The following is a 19,166-nucleotide window of genomic DNA, read 5'->3' on the forward strand; positions in this document are numbered from 1 at the left end:
TTTTGCTATTGCCAATAGAGAATTTATTTGTTCTATTGTCTATTATTGTTTCCAATAAAATTATTGGAAAATATTTAACTTCAATTGAATGGAAAAAGTCATAAAAAAAAACGTAAGAGCATGTCCTTGAGATTAACAAAAAACAGTATGCAGAACAGAACAGATTGCAGAAAAACAGTAAGTAAACAGTCTCTTCTCTCTCTTACCTTTTGGCCCATAATCTTGAGCAGTTACGTTTTCCCGGTGGCATTTGCAGTTTCTTTCCCGCACACATGAGAACGCGATTGATACCGAACGCACGATCTACGCAGCGAAGCCGCAAACGAACACGAACGAGCCAAGAAAATAAGGTGAGGCGCTTGAGGCATTTGAGATGTGAAGTTCGAGCGGACGCACTAAACGTGAGAGAGTCAGACCTGCAAGATTTGGAATGCCTCACCTTACAAATGGAGCACCTTGGCAGGAGAGACAGCTTATTGGCACAATTGAACCGGCGGGCGCTCACTTGCCCTAATTTACGCACTTTTCCTTAGACGAGCGACCCTTTTGGCTCCTTCTTCGCCTCCGCCCTAGATCCAGCCAGCGCCGCTTTGTTGGCTTTTTGGACATTTTTCATGTTTACACTTTTCTACACAGCGGCGATACACTTAAACCGTTTGGTTTTCCATTATTTTCCGGCTTTTCGCGGTCCGAATCACGGAGACAACTTGGACTACCGGCCGCCGGGTGAAAAATTAATGCGAGAGCGGCAGAAGCGAGAGCGGCAGCGGCAGAAGTGAGAGCATTGCTTCCATGCTCTCCTGCGACGAGGACCGAATTGCCTCTCCCACTCTCTCTTCAGCGTCTTTTGCTAATTGCTCGCTTATCTCTGCTCCTTGTCTTCGCCCTCTCCTTCTGCAAAGAGAGATCGAAAGTGTGTGGTTGTCTCTCCTGTTGGTGGGAGTGAGACGGTGTGTGTGCGGCTTAGTACTCGCGCATTCCTTCTTTTCATCCTCTTTTTCGCACATTCCTACAAATGGAGTTGTTGTATAATTACGGTTTGCTGGTCAGAGTCCGAGGCACCTGGGGCTCCAGGTCGTTCCACACCGTAGCCACGCCCCAGATCACAGCCCCCAATGAATTTGGTAAGAGCAGATACATAGCATATGTGATTTTTTACGGTTAAATTAAGCAAATAGATGGCATACCTTTGGGGGTATGTCAATTAAACCAAAAATATGCTTTATTTTTAATCTATTATTCGGCTAAAAATTTTGATTTATTATCAAATCCCTGTGGAAAATATTATTATGGATTAAAAATCATAATTAAATCAGCAATATTCCCTCCCATTAAAAAAATAATTAAATTCTCTTTTTTTTCAATTGCAAGAAAAACGCAGTTTTATTTTTCATTAAGTATAAAAAAAGTAAAAACAAAATAATTTAACTAATAAAAACTATAAGCGACAAGCCAATATTGAAGATGCAGAGCCAGAGCCAAGGACCCGAAGGCGGCAAAGCGGCGGCACTGGAGCCAGGCAACGTGTTGTTCCACCATTCCCAGTGGCCGTCGTGGAGCGCAGGATCGGCGCGATCATCCGCTCGGGGAACTCTGGCGCTGGGCAATGCCGTGAGACGGAGCTCCTCCACCTCCTGGGCGAGCAACTGCAGCTGGAGGGGGTACAGGTTGGCCAGGTTGTAGCGCTCACACGGGTCATTGGCCAGGTCGAAGAGGCAGGCAGCCTTGAGGGGCTCGCACAGGTAGACGGGATCCTCGGGATCCCGCTCCTGTATGGGGCATCGCTGGGTGGCCTCGTCCCGCATGTGCCGGATGCGGTCGTCAGTCGGGGCCACATTTCCCAGGACAGCCTGCACCTCCGAGGCCCGCACCAGCTGGCCGTAGTCCCTACTGTTTGGATCCTCCTCGCCGTCCTCCAGCTCACCCAGCCAGTGGTCGTACCGCCCCTCGAAGCTGCTCCCGTTGACGTACTTGAGCGTGTCCTGCGTGTACGAAGAGTAGCCGAAGACGTCGTCTAGCACGTGCAGCAGATTCCGGGGCTGGGGCTGTGCGCTGGCGCTTAGCGAGGGCCACAGGTTGAGGCCGTCCAGCCGGAGATCCGATGGCAGAGCCACTCCGGCCGCTGCCGCCAGGGTAGGCAGCCAGTCGATGGCGTGGATCGCCTGGTTGGACACGTAGCCACGCTGCTGCAGCAACGGGCTCCAGAGGGCACCAACCGATCGAATGCCACCCTCCCAGGGGGATTCCTTTTGCTACTCGGAAGGACATCTATTAGCCCAGAAAAAGAGTAGAGATAGAGCACTTACCCCACGGAAGGGATAGTTGGAGCCAGCATTGGAGTGAATGCCCACAGTGGGCGCTCCATTGTCCGAGTAGAGCAGAACGATGCTGTTGTTCAGCATCCCATTGTCCGCCAGGGCACGCATCGTCTGGCCAACGCTCTTGTCCAGACTCGAGATCATGCCTAGCCAGAAGAAACCTCTAGTCATGGCCTCTTTTGGGTGCGGGACAGGACTTACCCGCATAGGTGCGACGCTTTGGATCTCGAATGTGCGCAAACTTGGCCACCTCCTCCTCGGGCGCCTGCATGGGATTGTCCTCGTTGCCCGTGTGCACTGCCAGGTGGCTGAGGACCATGAAGAGCGGCCGACTCTTGTCGTGACGCTCGATTACCTTCCTGGCCTCTGTCGTAAACGCCTCCGTGGCATACGTGCCCTCTGCCTCACGGCAGGGCTCCAGGTCACGCCTGAAGTCCAAGCCCGTCGAGTAGTTCCTGTCCAGCATCCGCACGGTTTGGTCATAGTAGTCCATGTAGCCATTGTAGTACCCAAAGTGGTGGTCAAATCCGCGCATCGTCGGCGTCAGGTCCTTCCGCCAGAAGCCCAGGTGCCACTTGCCCACCAGGTGAGTGGCGTAGCCGGCATCGCGGAAGAGCTCCGGCATGAGACGCTCCTGCCTGGGCAGACCCCAGGGCTCGTCGGTGACGATCACAAAGTGCTGCATTCCTGGGCAAAGAGTTACCATTATCTTCTTTGTGGAAGCCTTACAGTACCTCTTGCAGCTCACCCGTGTGGATGGGATACTTTCCGGTCAGCAGGGTGGCTCTGGAGGGCGTACACAAGTTGGGCACATAGTGTCGATTCAGCAGGATCCCATTGTAGGCCAGGGCATCTATATTCGGTGTCAGGATCTGGTTCGAGCCATGGAAGCTCACATCGTTGAAACCCTACAGAGAGAATCCTTTTACTGATTCGTACTTTGATTGAATCGAGTAGGAGTGGCTTACCATATCATCAATCAGTATGATTATGATATTTGGCTTGGCGGATGCCTCGCCCTCTCCATGGCAACCACTAATCGCAGCACTCAGTGAGAGTAGGACAGGAAGTAGTAGATTCATGTTTTGGGAATAGGCTACAGATTCCCGATTAGGTCTACTCTAAAAAAGAACTGCCAAGAGCTTGTTGTTAAGAGTGTTAATGATACTATCATTGATCCTAAGAGACGAGACCAGTGTACATATGTGTCTGGCATCTGGCATCTGGCATCTGGCATCTGGCATCTACAGGTGTTCCTACTACTCCTCGTCCACCACTGACCTCCTCCAGCACCGTGTTGTATGGCCGACAAGTTCGTTAAACCATTCAAGCGATTGTTTAATGCTTTGTTGTCTTTTTGCAACAATTGTTAAACAGTTATATAAAACACACGGCACAGCACGGCACATGCACACCCGTACTTCACTTCACTTTGCCTCGGTTATGGTTATGGGAAGCGTAATTTATTTTTATCTGGATAAAAGTGGGCTTTAATTGTCGCAATAGCCCATAAACACCATGAACCAGCATGGCAATAATGAAATCTGGCCTAAAGGCCTTAAACCTAAGCCCCATTTAACGCTAGTGAGTCTGTAGCCTGTCGCATTTGCGGCATTTGCCAGTATTGTGTTGTATATAATTTGGATAGAAGTCTAAACTGTCATGCGAATTCTTTGGGAAATTATCAGTCACGACCTGCGGACTGTGACTGAGAAAGGCAACGCCCAGCGGCGTGACTGTCGACCTTCGGACGCTCGTTACTACTAAGTGGCCAAGGCGATCAATGGGAAAATCAGGACTAGTTTATGAATAATCAATGGAAAGGTTCTTCCAGCGTAGTCCCCCCCCCTCTAGCCATCAACGCTAATCCTATCCAAAAACTGGTTTAAATCCACGAGATGCATCCACAGGGCAGATGCATCTCGGTCTCTGGCCCCGAGAGGACTTTTGCTTGTGACAGTGTGTCAGTCGAGGGACTGTGGTATGTGGTATTGTAAATTCAGCCACAACTCACGTTAGTTAGGCGATTTACAATGCACCATTATAATGTTGCCCAATCTGGTGGCATTATGCAAGACCCCAAGAGAGAGAGAGATTATATAAGGAAAAGTGTGGAAAACCGCGAGGCTTTTGGAAAACAGTCATCTTCATCTGCCAAATATGGGAGGTATGTTTTGTTTAGTAATCTCAGAGATTGATTCATCTGAAAAAGCCCTTTCTATGATATAAGAATCCATTCAACATTTCAGGTTGCATTTCAGAAAGATATGGATCATTTAAGAGATCATTTTTGTAACTCTGTTGAGGGGCCAGCCACTTTTCACATTGTTCTAACGAAACTCTCGAGTATAGTCTCTCAAAGTCTTTAACCGAAACACTGAAAGCACTTTTCCACTCCACTTAGTACGTTGGCAGTGGTGGCAGTCGCACCCACCCTCCGGTAACAGCTTTGTGCTTGGAGCTATAGAGGTGACCAGAACTCCGATGGTCTGGTTGGATCCTTCCCGCTGCAACTGCTCCGATCGACTAAGCGGCACGCTGGCTGCTGGCGCTTTTAAGTGACAACCTTTCCCCACCCCCCTTCCGACGCTCCACCTCTCTGACGTCACGAATCGTGCGCGAAAAATAAACGTATGAAACCGAAAACACACAGACCCATAAAAGCCAAAAGCAAAAAGCAAAAGTCAAAAGCAAAACTTGTTTTTGCAAAAGCAAAAGTGAACAATACAAAAGCGAGCAAAGACAAACTTTGAGAGAGAGAGCGAGAGAGAGAGAAAGGGGAGAGAGAGAGCCTATGACTATCCCGTTATATGTAGCTCTCATGCCGGCACATTGACATTGGTCAGGGTCTCGTGCTCTGGTGCTCTGATAAGCGGTGATAACATACAAACAGGTTTTTCGCTCTAATTGAATTGATTAGTACTAGCATATATATATATCTATATATATATTTCGCTTGATACGGCTTCGGCCCCGCCAATTTGAATGCCAAGCTTGGAAGGTTGTCTAATTTGCATTGCTCGTGATATTATCGTTCATAGGAGATGACTGTAGAATGGAGATATAATCCGGATTTGTTTAAAAAACATGGGAATATGCGAACAGGCAATCAAAGGTAATCCCATAGGAGATCAAAGATGAGGAGGAATACGTTGCTTTTGTAATATTTAAGATATCTTTTGCTTTTCTATTTTCCTGGGAATCGCAAAAAATTCCCCATGAAGTGAGCTTATCAGATTAGCGCCACCTCTAAGTTACAAGTCCATCGAAAAATCACCGACTATCTAATCGTATCACTCAAGCAACCCCCGAATCTGAATGATTTACAATCAGCCTTATTGAAAATTTGCCCAGATTTGCCCTCCGTCTGAGCCCTGGGGAGAGCCCTATAAGAACCGGCAGCAGAGGTCCAAATGGCCAGAGAACCTCAGACAACAGTTGAACCATGTACTCCGCAAAGAAGTCTGCCGTTCTGGCCTTGATGCTCGTCCAGCTGGTGGGCCTCATTCAAGGCGGAGTGTACAGCTATGAGGATACGTGGGTTTATCCGGACAAGACTTTGGAGTTCCCCGACAACGTTGTCCTCGGAGGCCTCGATCCCGAAGGTTACTACAACTATGTGGGCCGTGTGGTGTACAGCTCCAACGTCCTTCCGGCCCGAGTGGTTCCAGAGCTGAGCAAGGCTAGCTACAACACGGACACCCTTAGCAATACGGCAACCTCCTATGAGGTGCTCGTGTCCAACGCCACCGTCAGCTACCGCTGGAAGCGCAGCTTCGACGGCTTCCTGGAGAAAAGAGCCGTGCCAGTGGGAACAAACTCCTTGAGCGACCGCGTCTACATCTGTCGCTTCCGTGCCGACGAGGGACTCTTCATTGGCACCCTCTACCTGGCCAAACGCGTCTGCATCGTAAAGTACGGCGAGAATCCACTGAGGCAGTCCGACAAGTACGAGATATTGGTTAGGGAACGCCAAGCTGCTGAGTTTATACCATTTGACGCGCAAATCGAAGCGGGAAAGATTTAAAACAAAGTATTAAATATTATTAAATGCAAATAAAATCATACAAATATTTATTGAAAAACACAACAATTTATTCAGAGAATGATCAATGGCATGAGATCCCATACATACATAAATATATATTGTACCATCCAATAAAATACTGGAGATTTCTACACATGCTATAAGGTGTGAAGGTACAAGGTGAAGGTGTACAAAAATAACAACATCTATAAAAATTGGAATTTCGAACATTTATACTATATACATTTTTTGATTTTAAACACCGATGGTAAAGATGGGAGTGAAGTTTACAATGTGCCAAAGGAGAGCCAACACTCTGAAGAATATTCAGTGTCTATTACTTTAAGAGTCCTACTTAAATTACATCCAAGACATGAAGATCTTATAAGACCCTGGATATGGCATACCATTGGCTTTTGAAATGTTAGATCGTTTAATTTACTCATCACTAAATAACGTGTGAATACGTTGGCTGCCTTTTAAGTCCGTAGGCTGTAGTGAAGCACCAACAAAATATCATTGAAAATTATGTTATTGCTCTTAACTTTGCATCCGCTGAAACTAATCTTGGCAGCACTTTTTCGACTCCTCGGAAACGAGTGTTTTTTGGAGGAAAATGTCTGCATCTTATGAGGAAAATCCTTCCTGACGGCCAACTGTTCATACAATGTTGAGTGTACCTTGGTTCCTCTAATGCCCAAAGATGCCTCAAAGTCATGGTATTGACGATATTGCAATTGCCAATTCCGCACAGCATCCATTTTTTGGACGACCCTCACGGGATTCGTTCTGCAGTGAAGGACGTACAATTCTGAATTCCTTTTACCGGTTTTTTGTTGCGGCAATGCATGGTGCTTCATCGCCAAAAGTTAAACTAAGTTGATCGAAGTATTCTTGTCTCAAAATTCCACTTCGAAAATTGTCAAAAATCATGACACGGAAATGTTCAATTTTTCTCCAAAGAAGAATTTTTCGTTTATCGTTAAATGATATAAAACACGACCGTAGATGACAAAGTTCTATGCAGGATTTGGTTAAAAAGTGCAAAACTTTTAAATGGATTTGACTTAAAAGACTACTCGTATATTACAACCTTTTCTTTGAAAATAAATTTCTGTATCGACCGATGGAGCTGGTTAATCATCGAATTATCTTACTAAGAAATTGATTAATTAATAATCTAATATTATGAAATGCCTTTTAGGTCTAGAGGGGGATTTTTACCTTAGAAATGTCTTCTATTTTTTATGGAGCAATAAAATCACGATGCGCAAACTCACTCTCAAGCATGTTACTCACCGAATCGATCCTATCAATAGTAATCATCTGATAGCGATAAGAGTAACAAGACTGCGGCGATAAGGAGGTAAGTATAAAAGCTGTGCACCTGGCCAGACGATTCACATTCATTTGGTATCCAAGAAACCCTCGAGATGTACAAAGCTGCCTGTTTAGTGTTGGCCCTGTGCGCAGTCGCCTCGGCGGTGCCCTCAGCCTTTGGTAAGTAAACCATGGATCCTGGCTATGGAGCGATACTAATCCTGCAATTCTCCAGATACCGAGCACGTGTGGAAGGCCGGAAACCTGTCGTACCCCTTCCCCAACAACGCCATTCTGGGAGGATTCGATCCTTACGGCTACAACATCTATATTGGCCGCGTCAAGTTCGGCACCACGATCGTGCCAGCCCGCGTAGTCGCGGAGACGGGTGTCGCCTACTTCAACAACCAGCTGACGGCCTCCAAGGCGACGACATACGATATCCTGGTAATCGAGCGCGACTATAAATACGTATGGGTCCGCAGCTTCGACGGCTTGTACGAGTTTGGCTCCGTTGCCGTGGGCACTTCGAACTTCAATGAGCGCGTGTTCACGTGCCGAGCCAAGACCGACGGTGGCCTGCTCATCGGCATGCTCATGCTCAGCGAGAAGCTGTGCATCATCAAGCACGAGACCCTGGCCCTGCGCAAATTCGACAAGTACGAGGTCCTTGTGGCCCTGCCGAAGAATGGAACCATCTATTGAACAGGGAAAATCTACCAATCATGATGATCTCTTTGTGACAGTTTAAATCGCATCTCTAAAATAAATACACAAAACGATAATTTATATCAAATATGTTTTACTCGCAATATTTCTATGCCTAAAGACATTAAGAAACGTATGTATATATCTATGTCTATATATGTACATTCTCTGATTTCAAAGAAAGTATATTTATATATTATTCTTGTATAATAATCTATATTTTTGTTTGCCTAATTTATGGCTGGGATAACAATGACTTTGATAACAATACGCTCGAAAAAAAATCTACGCTGAAATGCTAATTATAGAACTGAATAATTGGTGATCATAGATCACTGATGTATGATGATTTCTTGGAATGTTTCTTAGAAGACAGACGACAAAAAATAAATTTTCTAACAACAGCAAAGCTGTATATCACACAACAAAGCCACTTCAAGCACCTCCAAAGCTCTGCCTGATGGACAGTGATTCCTTTTTAGGGATCTTTTGATTGATTTACGTCTCTTTTATATAGGTATGTATTTATATATTGACGGGGGTTTTGCAACTATCACAATTCACAGAAGCGATGGGCCCATCGATAAGATAGGCACATACATAATCTAGTTGATTGCCATTTAGACACTACTAAGAACCATTAATGGTTCCAACTAACAGTTTAGTCGGACCTTTCGCCTGTGAGTTCTATGGAATGTTGCAGAAGAAGAGCTGTTTTGTTTCCAAAATTACGACGTTTCATTTCAGAGTTGGGATTGATTTTTGGGAGCATACTTTTGGGCCAGATGTCTGCGGAAATGTATGTATATACATATGTATGTAGAAAATATTTTGCATGCTTTATGTAAATATTTCGAAATCACTTACCAGTTTACAATATCCACCAAAAGCCTACGAATACTACCAGAAGAGGGTTTAATCGTTCAACGCTCCACATGATGGCTGCCCCGGAGGCCTGTTCGTCCTGCCACCAGGTCCACTCGTTGTGGTAAAAGCGTGGATCGCAATCCGGATCCTCTGGCATGTTGTTCGGAGCATGGGCCTGGCTTGCAAACTGCTCGATGCGTTGCAGCAAGTCGAGAAAGATGGTCGTGTTGCGGTAGTCCTCGTACAGATTGTTCCGCTCGCAGGGATCCGCATCGATGTCGAAAAGACAGGGGGCCAGTAGCGGGAGACACGGCTTGGTCGTGCGCGGAGGCTCCGGGCACTCGATCTGGGCCTGCTGCCGGAGACTGGTTATGTTGCGCTCATTCTGGCTCCCCATAAGCAGTTGGAGGTGCTGCCAGACAGTGGTGTTGCGGATCAGCTCCTCGTAGTTCGCGGATCGGGGATCCACTTCCCGCGTTACCCGCTCGCCCAGCCAGCCGTCGAAGAGGGCCGCGTTGGTGGTGCCGTTCACCACCTTCCACTTGCCTCGGGTGTAGGCCAGATAGGGTGCCGACGGGTCCATGTCGATGTTGTGCACGATCTCTCGCTCCAACGACTCGTAACCGTACTTGAGGGCCGACCAGAGATTCATTCCGTCCAATTGCAGGTCCGGATCTGGCGCTATGCCCGCCGCTGCGGCGAGCGTCGGCAGAAGGTCGCCAATGTAGGTCTGCTGCTTCCACACGGTGCCCAGCCGCTCGAACTCGGTGCTCCAGATGGCCGCAGACGAGCGCAGACCTCCCTCCCAGGGAGAGTTCTTTTGCTGTAGATCAGAAAATCGGAATCAATAGGACCAATTGACCGGATTATCTGATTCTCTGTGCGATACTTACGCCTCTCAAGGGATAGTTGGAGGCCGTCGTCGAGTGCTCGCCCACTGTGGGTCCGCCGTTGTCCGACAGGAAGAGTACAATGCTGTCCTGCAGCATCTGCTGGCGGGCCAGGGCATCGATGACTCGCCCCACACTCCTGTCCAGCCGCGATACCATGGCGGCGTAATAGCGATGGGTCTCGTTCCGGATGTACTCGAACTTGGCCAGCTCCTCGGCGGGGGCCTGCATGGGATCGTCGGCGTTGGCCGCATGCGGGGCCAGGTGGCTGAGGAGCAGGAAGAGTGGCTGGCTGCTGTTGCTGCCACTGTGCTGCTCGATCAGCTCGACGGCCGCGTCGCTGAGCACGTCGGTCACGTAGTGGCCCACCTGGTCGTGAGTGACGTTCAGATTAAGGCGAAAGTCATGCCCTCTCGCGTAGTTCTTGCCCTGCAAGGAACCCACAGAAGTAAAGCATCTTCAGCATCGACTTTTCAGAGCCTTCTCTCACATTTTGCTGGTAGGTCTGGTCGTAATAGTCCACATAGGCTCCCAAGTAGCCCAGATGATGGTCGAAGCCCCGCTGGGTGGGCGTAAAGTTGCGCTGCGACATCCCCAGATGCCACTTGCCCAGGAGACTGGTGTAGTAGCCGTTCTCCCGGAAGATCTCCGCCATTGTCTTCTCCTGCTGCGGCAGACCCCAGGGCTGATTATTCACGATCACATAGTGCTGCATGCCTGAGAATAGATTTGCTATTGGTCTGCATTCGGGTCGGATCTATTCGCGATAGAAACCTGTGTTAATGGGATATTTTCCAGTGAGAAGAGCAGCCCGGCTGGGAGTGCACATGGCAGCGGTGTACAGATTGTTCAGAATCACTCCGCTATATGCCAAGGCGTCGATATTGGGCGTGAGAAAGTTATTGGAGCCCCGAAAGCTCACATCGTCGAAGCCCTGGCAAGGGGGATGGGATCTATAATTAGCAGCGATTCAAACGATCATACTAGACACTCACCATATCATCAGCCATTATGATGATGATGTGCGGTTTTCCGGGGGATCTCGCGTCTTGACCATTCGCCAAGGCAATGGCTAATCCGGCAGTTAACAACAAAATTATCGGCACATTTCTATGACCATTTGTCATTTGGCTCAGATCAGTTGACATCGCCATGGCGCCATAAATGGAACTGGAAACAAAACTGAAATTAAGGAAAAAAGTCATTTAACAAAATAAACATAGTGAATGGCGATGGCACTGGCGATAAGTCGGTGTGGGACACTATTCCAATGATGGATGAGTTTTCCTTTCCGTTCCGTTCCGTTCCGCATAGATGTACATATGTAAGTACCTATGTATTAGCCGTTTAATACAATCCATCCGACTCATCTACCTAGTGAAAATCCACCTGGCCTAATATTGTATTATTTTCATGGGGGTTTTTTCCCGTTAATTTTCGGCCCAAACTGTTTCTTTGCCGTTTCGTTAATTGAGAAATAAATTGAGTACAAAAAATGGAAACAAGCAAATATTAGCCATCACATTTTCACTGCACTGCACTTGAACAAATATTTTCAGCAATACTCGTATTGTTTAACAAAGTGTGACGGATTCTGGCGGACAAATTACACGGCTAATGAGTAGCACCAAAATTAAATGCAAATGTGTTGAAGCTGGGAATGAGAGTTGGCCGAATGCCATAGAAAAGATACATATGTATATGTACATACTACATATTACATATGCATGTACAACATGTACATACATACATACGAGTATGTTTATAATTGATTGGCTTGACCTGCCAGTTGTCTTGCGAATACACTTTTCTTATTAAAAGATGGCATATGCCTGTAGGCAAGAAAAATGCTTACAAAATATAATGTTTGATGGAAGATTTTTAAACCAATAAATATTTTGTCATAAAGAATATATGTATATATGTATATATGAGAACTGTTTAGGGGGCTAATCTGCATCTGCAATGATCTTTACAATTTTTTTACATTTATATTTACTCTGTTTGCCCAGTGCATAAAAATGGGTGGTGTCTCTGCCCTCGGAACTATCGATGGATTGAAGTACATAGAAAAAAATCTAAGTACACACATACTCGTATATTTTGTTGTATGCATGTAGAATTGCACTTAGATTGATTGAATTGATTGATTGTTGCCTATTTAAGGCTTTCTAAGAGGTAGCCACCTTAGTTTTAAGCTGCTTCGAGCATTTTTTAAGTTTTTAATGGTTAAAAACAACCGAGAAGCGTTTTTTCCCACACTTTTACCGTTTCTTTTTCTACTCCAGCGCCGGACAGACAAGCGAAAACACAGCGAACGAAAGCACAACAAACGCGAAACACACACAATGGGCTTATCAGGCCTCGTTCGCGATGGATGGTGTGGATCTCTGTGTGGACTGGTGGGGAGTTAACGGAATCAATTGGCGGGGGCCAGTCGATCGGGCGCGCTCAATGTTGCGGTGGGTTTGGTCGTCAGCTGATTGCTGAGGTGAAATAAAGTGAGTTACCACTCTCTCTCTCTCTCTCTGTTTGATTCTCTCTCTCATGACAAACTCTCTGGATTTCCCACCTTGCCTAAGAGCACCTTGTGGTGGGTTGAGTATTCGAATTTCTACCTTGGCGCGCTAGCCCACGCGCTAGTTCGATTTAAATATTAATTAATTAACTTTTAACACGACCTAAAAACATTTTGCCAAAAGTCTACAAGAGACTAATTGGTCTAGGGTTTCTTAGGTCTTCCGGTGGCTTTTCTGGCTTTGGCAGCATGATCATGTGGACTCATCTCCAGGCTTTGGGGAACAGATATAGAATAGAATAGCACTGTTTGGTAGCGCCTTTGCCACAACATTTTCAATCCTGTCGTTGCAGGGGCCTTCTTGGACTTGAGTTTCTTTATGTCCACCAAGATTTCTTGAAAAGTGATTGGCGCAACAGGGAGCTCCATCTGGTGGGTCTATGGTTGGGTGGGTAAAGCCTGACTCCATCAGCGCTGATCGAAGAGCTCCTCTGAGATCGGGGTGATTGGCCTGGGCTTTCTGAGTTGCTTGAGCCGCAGCTGAGGTGGACGGGACTTGGCGAAGTTTTCCCGTTTTCAGTGAATCGGATCCACGACGATCCACGATAAAAGCAGATCTTGCCTTGGATTCAGGCATTGGCTTCAACGAAAGTGCGAGCGCTGTCCTTGATGCGGTTCTTGGACGACAATAAGAGGCTGACGTTGTGCTTGACGTGATAGCTGTTGTGACGGTCGATGTGGTAGTGGTTGCTGGTCCAATCCCTTGCAATAGGGTATGCATCAGACCATTAGCAGAAGGAGAGTCCGGCATCATCATCTCTGTCTTCATCCATTGCAGCGAGAGACAATGGAGGGACAACCGGCAAACTTAATAGCCGGTTTCCAGCACGCAAAACTTTCTCGACCGAAAATTTTTCGGGCTAGACCCAGTCTGGCCGAATTTCATAATATATATATATAATTATACAAAATATTAATAATTAAATAAAGTATTCGATTTGGAAGTTGTGAATAAATTGTTATCAATAAAAGCATTGATTAATAAATACAGATTAAATGCCATCTACGCGAAAAAGAATTTCAATGATTCATTCATTCAGTGATTCGTTGCTCTTATTGATTAACATGTGAATCGGTGACGTTAATTATATACAAATTATCAATTTCTTTTTTTAAATGTATGCCAGGGGTGATATCTTTAGATTCCAGGGGCATAAGATACCCTAAAATACGTTCATATAAGATCTACCACCGTCCAATCGATATAAATATAGTTTACCTGTTACAACCCTCAAGCAAATACTGCATTCCTTAGTTCTCTAAAACAATCAGGTAGAGTTATCAGTAAAGAACCTAATATCCATATCCATCGCTGAAATAGTTCGCATGCTCGGATTTGTTATGAGAGTCAAATGGCGCCTTATTCTTAGAAACTCTACCAAGGGAAATAGGAACAGGGCTGATGCAATAGAAAATGCCTTTTAATAAGCTTAAAAAGACTACCAGAGAGCGTGAGAGAGGGAGAGAGTGGGAGAGAGCTGGATATGATTGTTGTACCTCTCCGCGATTGGGGTTGTCAGCCATACGCACTGGGCCAGAAGTCAGGGCCAGCATTTGGGCGAAACGAAGACGTTGGCAACCCGGTTCCTCTCTTTGAATCGACCAACAATAATGGCCAGAGAGCACGAGCAGCTGCAACGTGGTTGCGTGGTTGAAAATAATGTGATTTTTTTGCATAGTACCGGCTGCAGTACACAGTACATTTCTAGAGACCAGCAGTGCCACAGCCGCTTCCGTGTGAGGAGAGCGAGAACTTGCCGCAAATTGATGATATTAATTGGAAGCCAAATTGATTGAATTGATTCGAGTATCAACAATGGAGGAGTTCGCCGAATACTATGGGTGAGTGGAGTGGAACAGAACAGAACAGTGGCAGTGTCAGCTGAGCCGACATGCAACAAGTGCCTAAAATTAGCGTTAAATGTAATCAAATACGGCGGGTATTTTTAGCAACGGTTGACACCCACCTGAGCCACACGATCCGACCCCCACAGCGCGTAGTCCCGTGCCACCAAAATTATCTATAAACAATAAAAATATCCATATCCACGCGGCCATGCCAATGGAAAACTCAAACAGAGCCCAATTAGTAAGGTTCCATGAAAGCAAACGAAGAGAATCCATTCTGAAGTTTGGACCAAATAGCTTCCCTGCAAAAAATGTTTTGATCAGCATACTGCATACTTCAGCAAACTGAAGCCGTGAAGCCGATACAAAAATTATACCAATCTATCGGGTAGCTAAAAGCAAATAGAAACATATAGGAAACCACTGGAAATGTTTTGAGAAGGCATTCACTGAAAAATAGGGTTTCAGGTTCCACAGCTATCCATGGAAGAGGCTTCAAGGCATCATTATTTTCCCCTAAAATTTGTCATCCTTGACGCTCTACATGAGAAATTGCACAACTTGTAATGGAATTTGTATGCAAAATAGACATATTAGGCATTCCTTTAACGGAATGTTATTGTCAGCATTTTCCGGGTTGCCCTTCATATCAGTAATGCGCCATAATCATAATCAAAAATACTATACCTCAACCGCTAATCGATCATGACAATTCATTAGGCTTTTGGGGCCACAGAGGTCATGTTAAGTCACCTGGCATGGAATTCTGAGAATTCCCAGGTCCCAGGGTAGGGTACGTAGGGAAGACTGCTCTACGAGCATGGTGACGAATTAATTAGCGTTATCATCGCCAACGACGTGATTCCACCTCGTTTCATGGCGCCTCGACTTCGTGTCCGACCTGAGGATGCGGCTTGCCCACACATCGTGGGGTGGGTAAAGGCGGCAAGCAGCTTCTCCCTCAACTCAACTCACCACGATCTCCCCGGGCCGTACACCCAAATGCGCTATTTAACGGTTTCGCATTCACGTTTAAAGTTCAGACACAGCTCGAACAGTCTCTGGCTCTATACGATTCAATTCTGGAATTCAATTAGAAAGAAAAGATACATTGTTTAATTTGACGACTCACATTCTTGCCATTTGATTCCGTGCCTGGGAATCGAACTATAAAAGATGGATTATTATTTGTGATACTTGAAAGCTAAAAAAAATACCATAAAATAGCTGTGGAAAACTTGTGATACGAATAAAGAGACAAACAGATTGCTTTCGTTGATAATCTCCAAGGGATTTTGATTATTTCTTAAAGAAAAAAGGTGAGAATATTAGGGAATCGAAATAGTTTACGCTTTAATTTAAGAAAATTTCAAAGGAAAAACTTTAACGTTTATTTAAAAAGGAGTAAAGCACGCACAATAGCGCATAGGAACTAAGAAGAACTCTAGTCTCTACCAGTTTAGATTGGGACCATACAATTTCTTAATAACAGTTTGTTTTCTATGATTTTCTGGTGGGATTCAAGGCCTGTGTTTAAATATCTACATGACCACATTCAAAAACTGGCTGAAGAAATGCAAGAATTGGCCTGAATTAACCTAGAGGATCCGATTCAATTGAGATGCATATGTAGATGCGTTTATAATCAGATTTCCCACTTAGTCATCGGGGGATCATACCCGATGATCACAAGACTTAAATTTAAATCAGCTTTCGCGACGCGACCTAATCATAAACAACGTAGTCTACATTCGCACATTAACAGACGCCTACTAATTTTCTTATGGCCGGCCCATAAACCCAACTCCGCACATTTCTTTTGCCCAATGGAAGCGTGGCCCATCTACAGCCACTTTCCACCGACAACGCCATCGCCACCCCCATTGCGACCCGTACAAAATCTGCGAACGTGTTAATATGTCGGTTCTTTAAGCATCAGGTGCGAGTATTTTGTAGAGCTCAGCAAAAGCCCTATAGCCCTACAGCCCTACAGCCCTACAGCCCCTACAGCCCGAACAGAGCCCAACGATCGGCCCGTTATTACATATGTACTTAATTCGATTACATTTTTCAGCATGCCGAGCTGGAGCGTGACGAATGCCTTTCGCGTGCTCACACGCAAGAAGCCTCTGGAGGACTCGAATGAGTCCAAGCTGGCCAAGGTCTTGTCGGCCTTTGATCTCACGGCCCTCGGCATTGGCTCAACGCTGGGCGTGGGTGTCTATGTCCTGGCTGGCGAAGTGTCCAAGCAGGTGGCCGGCCCCGCTGTGGTCATCAGCTTTCTAATTGCTGCGATTGCCTCGATATTCGCTGGTCTCTGCTATGCGGAGTTCGGAGCCCGTGTTCCCAAGGCGGGCTCTGCATACATCTACAGCTATGTGACCATTGGCGAGTTCATTGCGTTTCTCATTGGATGGAATCTCATACTCGAATACGCAATTGGTAAGCTGGCGGCAATTCAATTGATGGCACCGCCGTCTGATTGCCATTATTTTTATCAATTAATTCTCATATTTTATATTGATTTCCGTTTTGATGTTTTAATTTTTCGGACAGGTTCCGCTAGCGTCGTGAAAGGGCTAAGCACATATCTGGACCAACTTTGTGGGAACCCAATGAGCAGCTTTCTGGGCACCCATATGCCCATTAATATACAGGGTCTGGGTGCCTATCCGGATCTGTTCGCCTTTGTGGTCACCATACTGTTCTCGTTGGCCATTGCCGTGGGCGCCAAGGAGTCGACGCGGGTGAATAATGTCTTCACCATTCTGAACTTGGGCGTAGTTCTCTTTGTAATCATCGCGGGGCTCTTCCATGGTGAGTTCTAGTCACACACAATCTTTGGTTGTCCTTTGGTCTGATTTCTTCGATAGTTTCCAGCAGCAACTGGTCCATACCGAAATCTTCTGTGCCGGAGGGATATGGCGACGGTGGCTTTATGCCATACGGTGTCTCTGGCATTATCAAGGGGGCCGCTGTTTGCTTTTACGGTTTCATTGGCTTCGATTGCATCGCTACCGCGGGCGAGGAGGCAAAGAATCCGAAGAAATCCATTCCATTTGCTGTAATCGTCTCCCTGGCCATGATTTTCCTCGCCTACTTTGGCGTTTCTTCGGTGCTAACCATGATGCTGCCCTACTATGAGCAGGATGAAAAGGCACCGCTGCCGCACGTCTTCAGGATCAATGGCTGGCATGTGGCGGAGTATGTGGTCAGCATTGGCGCGATGTTTGGCCTGTGCTCCAGCATGATGGGGGCAATGTTTCCACTGCCACGCATTGTCTTTGCCATGTCCAACGACGGACTGCTCTTTAGGTTTTTGGGAGACATTAGCGAAAAGTACAAAACTCCTTTCAAGGGAACCATGCTTACCGGTCTGTTGACTGGCATTCTGGCCGCCGTCTTCAACCTGAGCCAGCTGGTGAATATGATGTCGATTGGCACCTTGCTGGCCTACTCCATGGTGGCTAGCTGTGTCCTTATGCTGCGTTACGAGGTGGATGATCGTCGCGAGAGTCGCATCATTGGCAACAGTCGCTCTTCCGGTTCCGCTGACCAGGATCAGCCCTGTGCACTGTGGCGGCGTCTCTTTAATTCCAAAGGCTTGACCGTCTCAACCAAGCAAACGTCGAGGATTGTCACTGTGATGGTGACTCTGTTCTGTAAGTAAAACAGTGCTATTTATAAAATTCAAAGAATCAACGCCATTATTCGCTTTCAGCTCTGTGGTGCTTTGTTTTCTCGCAAATTCTTACCAAATTTGAAGAGGATCTGGCAAATGTCACTCATTTCGATGGCATTGCCCTGGTACTGGGGGCCATACCTTTGGTAATCATGCTGGTGATCATCTCGCGTCAGCCCACATCCGCAGTGAATCTCTCCTTTAAGGTGCCCTTGGTTCCTTGGCTCCCAGGCATATCCATATTGATCAACATATACCTGATGATCAAATTGGACATCCTCACCTGGGTGCGTTTTTGTATTTGGCTCACCATAGGTCTGGCGATCTTCCTAGCATACGGCATCCGCCACAGCCGCTTGAGGCAGAGGGAGCAGCGCAACAATTCCATGGCCATTATGCGCGATTGTAGCGAATCGGCCCTGCTTGGCCAAGAAAACTCGAAATACAGCAACGAGGTCCCGCTGATATTGATGCACAGCACATCTTGAATGCGCGATGATATTTGTAAACAACACACACATTTTTCACACACCAACATACAACACATTTTTTGTTTTTTTTTTTTTGTAACAACACATGCATATACATACATATGTATTTTGCCTGCAGGAAACGCGATCGTATCTATATTCACTAGTGTTGTGTTGCTCATGAGTGAGCAATGTTTACCCAACACTAATATTCACACAAACATCCATACCATAGCGCATAAGAAACCAAAAATTATGGAAAATACAATAAGTTAGCTGAAAGCAATAAATAAACATATTATACTACACTTAATTATAATAGTTAAATTCAATGTAAAACAAAAATTAAACCAAACTGACCAATCAAGGCTAGGATGGACTATTGACTAATCGGAACTTCTTCAGTCTATATTGGTCTTGAAGTATTGTGGAATACGGTAATTAAGTTAAGGATGCAA

The 19,166-nt window shown here is 46.0% G+C and overlaps 5 protein-coding genes across 8 annotated transcripts; 3 read left to right on the top strand and 2 right to left on the bottom strand.

The window, feature by feature from the left end:
- Positions 1-1,366: 1,366 nt before the first annotated feature.
- Positions 1,367-4,854, bottom strand: LOC108165341 (arylsulfatase B). Of its 3 annotated transcripts, none has more exons than XM_017301374.2 (6): positions 4,753-4,839; positions 3,287-3,439; positions 3,067-3,226; positions 2,520-3,005; positions 2,307-2,464; positions 1,367-2,252 (listed from the first exon to the last, which is right to left on the bottom strand). In XM_017301374.2, the coding sequence occupies exons 2-6, from the start codon at positions 3,398-3,400 to the stop codon at positions 1,425-1,427; spliced, it is 1,746 nt and encodes a 581-aa protein (XP_017156863.1). In that variant the 5' UTR covers positions 3,401-3,439; positions 4,753-4,839; the 3' UTR covers positions 1,367-1,424. The 3 variants fall into 3 exon arrangements, with proteins under 3 accessions (XP_017156863.1, XP_033242850.1, XP_033242851.1); XM_033386959.1 differs by having other exon boundaries at positions 1,368-2,252; positions 3,287-3,450; positions 4,753-4,854; XM_033386960.1 differs by having other exon boundaries at positions 1,368-2,252; positions 3,287-3,791.
- An 870-nt stretch (positions 4,855-5,724) lies between these two features.
- On the top strand, positions 5,725-6,397 carry LOC108150790. Its single transcript, XM_017279092.2, has one exon. The coding sequence runs from the start codon at positions 5,764-5,766 to the stop codon at positions 6,343-6,345; it is 582 nt and encodes a 193-aa protein (XP_017134581.1). The 5' UTR covers positions 5,725-5,763; the 3' UTR covers positions 6,346-6,397.
- A 1,337-nt stretch (positions 6,398-7,734) lies between these two features.
- On the top strand, positions 7,735-8,454 carry LOC108151261. Its single transcript, XM_017279779.2, has 2 exons — positions 7,735-7,845; positions 7,901-8,454. Exons 1-2 carry the CDS (start codon positions 7,779-7,781, stop codon positions 8,368-8,370), a joined length of 537 nt encoding a protein of 178 aa, XP_017135268.1. The 5' UTR covers positions 7,735-7,778; the 3' UTR covers positions 8,371-8,454.
- Positions 8,455-8,876: 422 nt separating this feature from the next.
- LOC108151258 (arylsulfatase B) lies at positions 8,877-12,573 on the bottom strand. The gene is made up of 7 exons (XM_017279776.2): positions 12,399-12,573; positions 11,126-11,312; positions 10,905-11,064; positions 10,621-10,847; positions 10,134-10,559; positions 9,241-10,063; positions 8,877-9,162 (listed from the first exon to the last, which is right to left on the bottom strand). The coding sequence occupies exons 2-6, from the start codon at positions 11,282-11,284 to the stop codon at positions 9,245-9,247; spliced, it is 1,791 nt and encodes a 596-aa protein (XP_017135265.1). The 5' UTR covers positions 11,285-11,312; positions 12,399-12,573; the 3' UTR covers positions 8,877-9,162; positions 9,241-9,244.
- Positions 12,574-14,322: 1,749 nt separating this feature from the next.
- On the top strand, positions 14,323-19,021 carry LOC108151257 (cationic amino acid transporter 2). Of its 2 annotated transcripts, none has more exons than XM_017279773.2 (5): positions 14,323-14,550; positions 16,631-16,998; positions 17,113-17,373; positions 17,430-18,218; positions 18,278-19,021. In XM_017279773.2, the coding sequence occupies exons 1-5, from the start codon at positions 14,525-14,527 to the stop codon at positions 18,724-18,726; spliced, it is 1,893 nt and encodes a 630-aa protein (XP_017135262.1). In that variant the 5' UTR covers positions 14,323-14,524; the 3' UTR covers positions 18,727-19,021. The 2 variants fall into 2 exon arrangements, with proteins under 2 accessions (XP_017135262.1, XP_033243637.1); XM_033387746.1 differs by lacking the exon at positions 14,323-14,550 and adding an exon at positions 15,633-15,875.
- Positions 19,022-19,166: the final 145 nt, after the last annotated feature.

The sequence above is a fragment of the Drosophila miranda genome, chromosome XR, assembly GCF_003369915.1.
Source record: "Drosophila miranda strain MSH22 chromosome XR, D.miranda_PacBio2.1, whole genome shotgun sequence".
In the NCBI taxonomy this organism is placed as follows: domain Eukaryota; kingdom Metazoa; phylum Arthropoda; class Insecta; order Diptera; family Drosophilidae; genus Drosophila; species Drosophila miranda.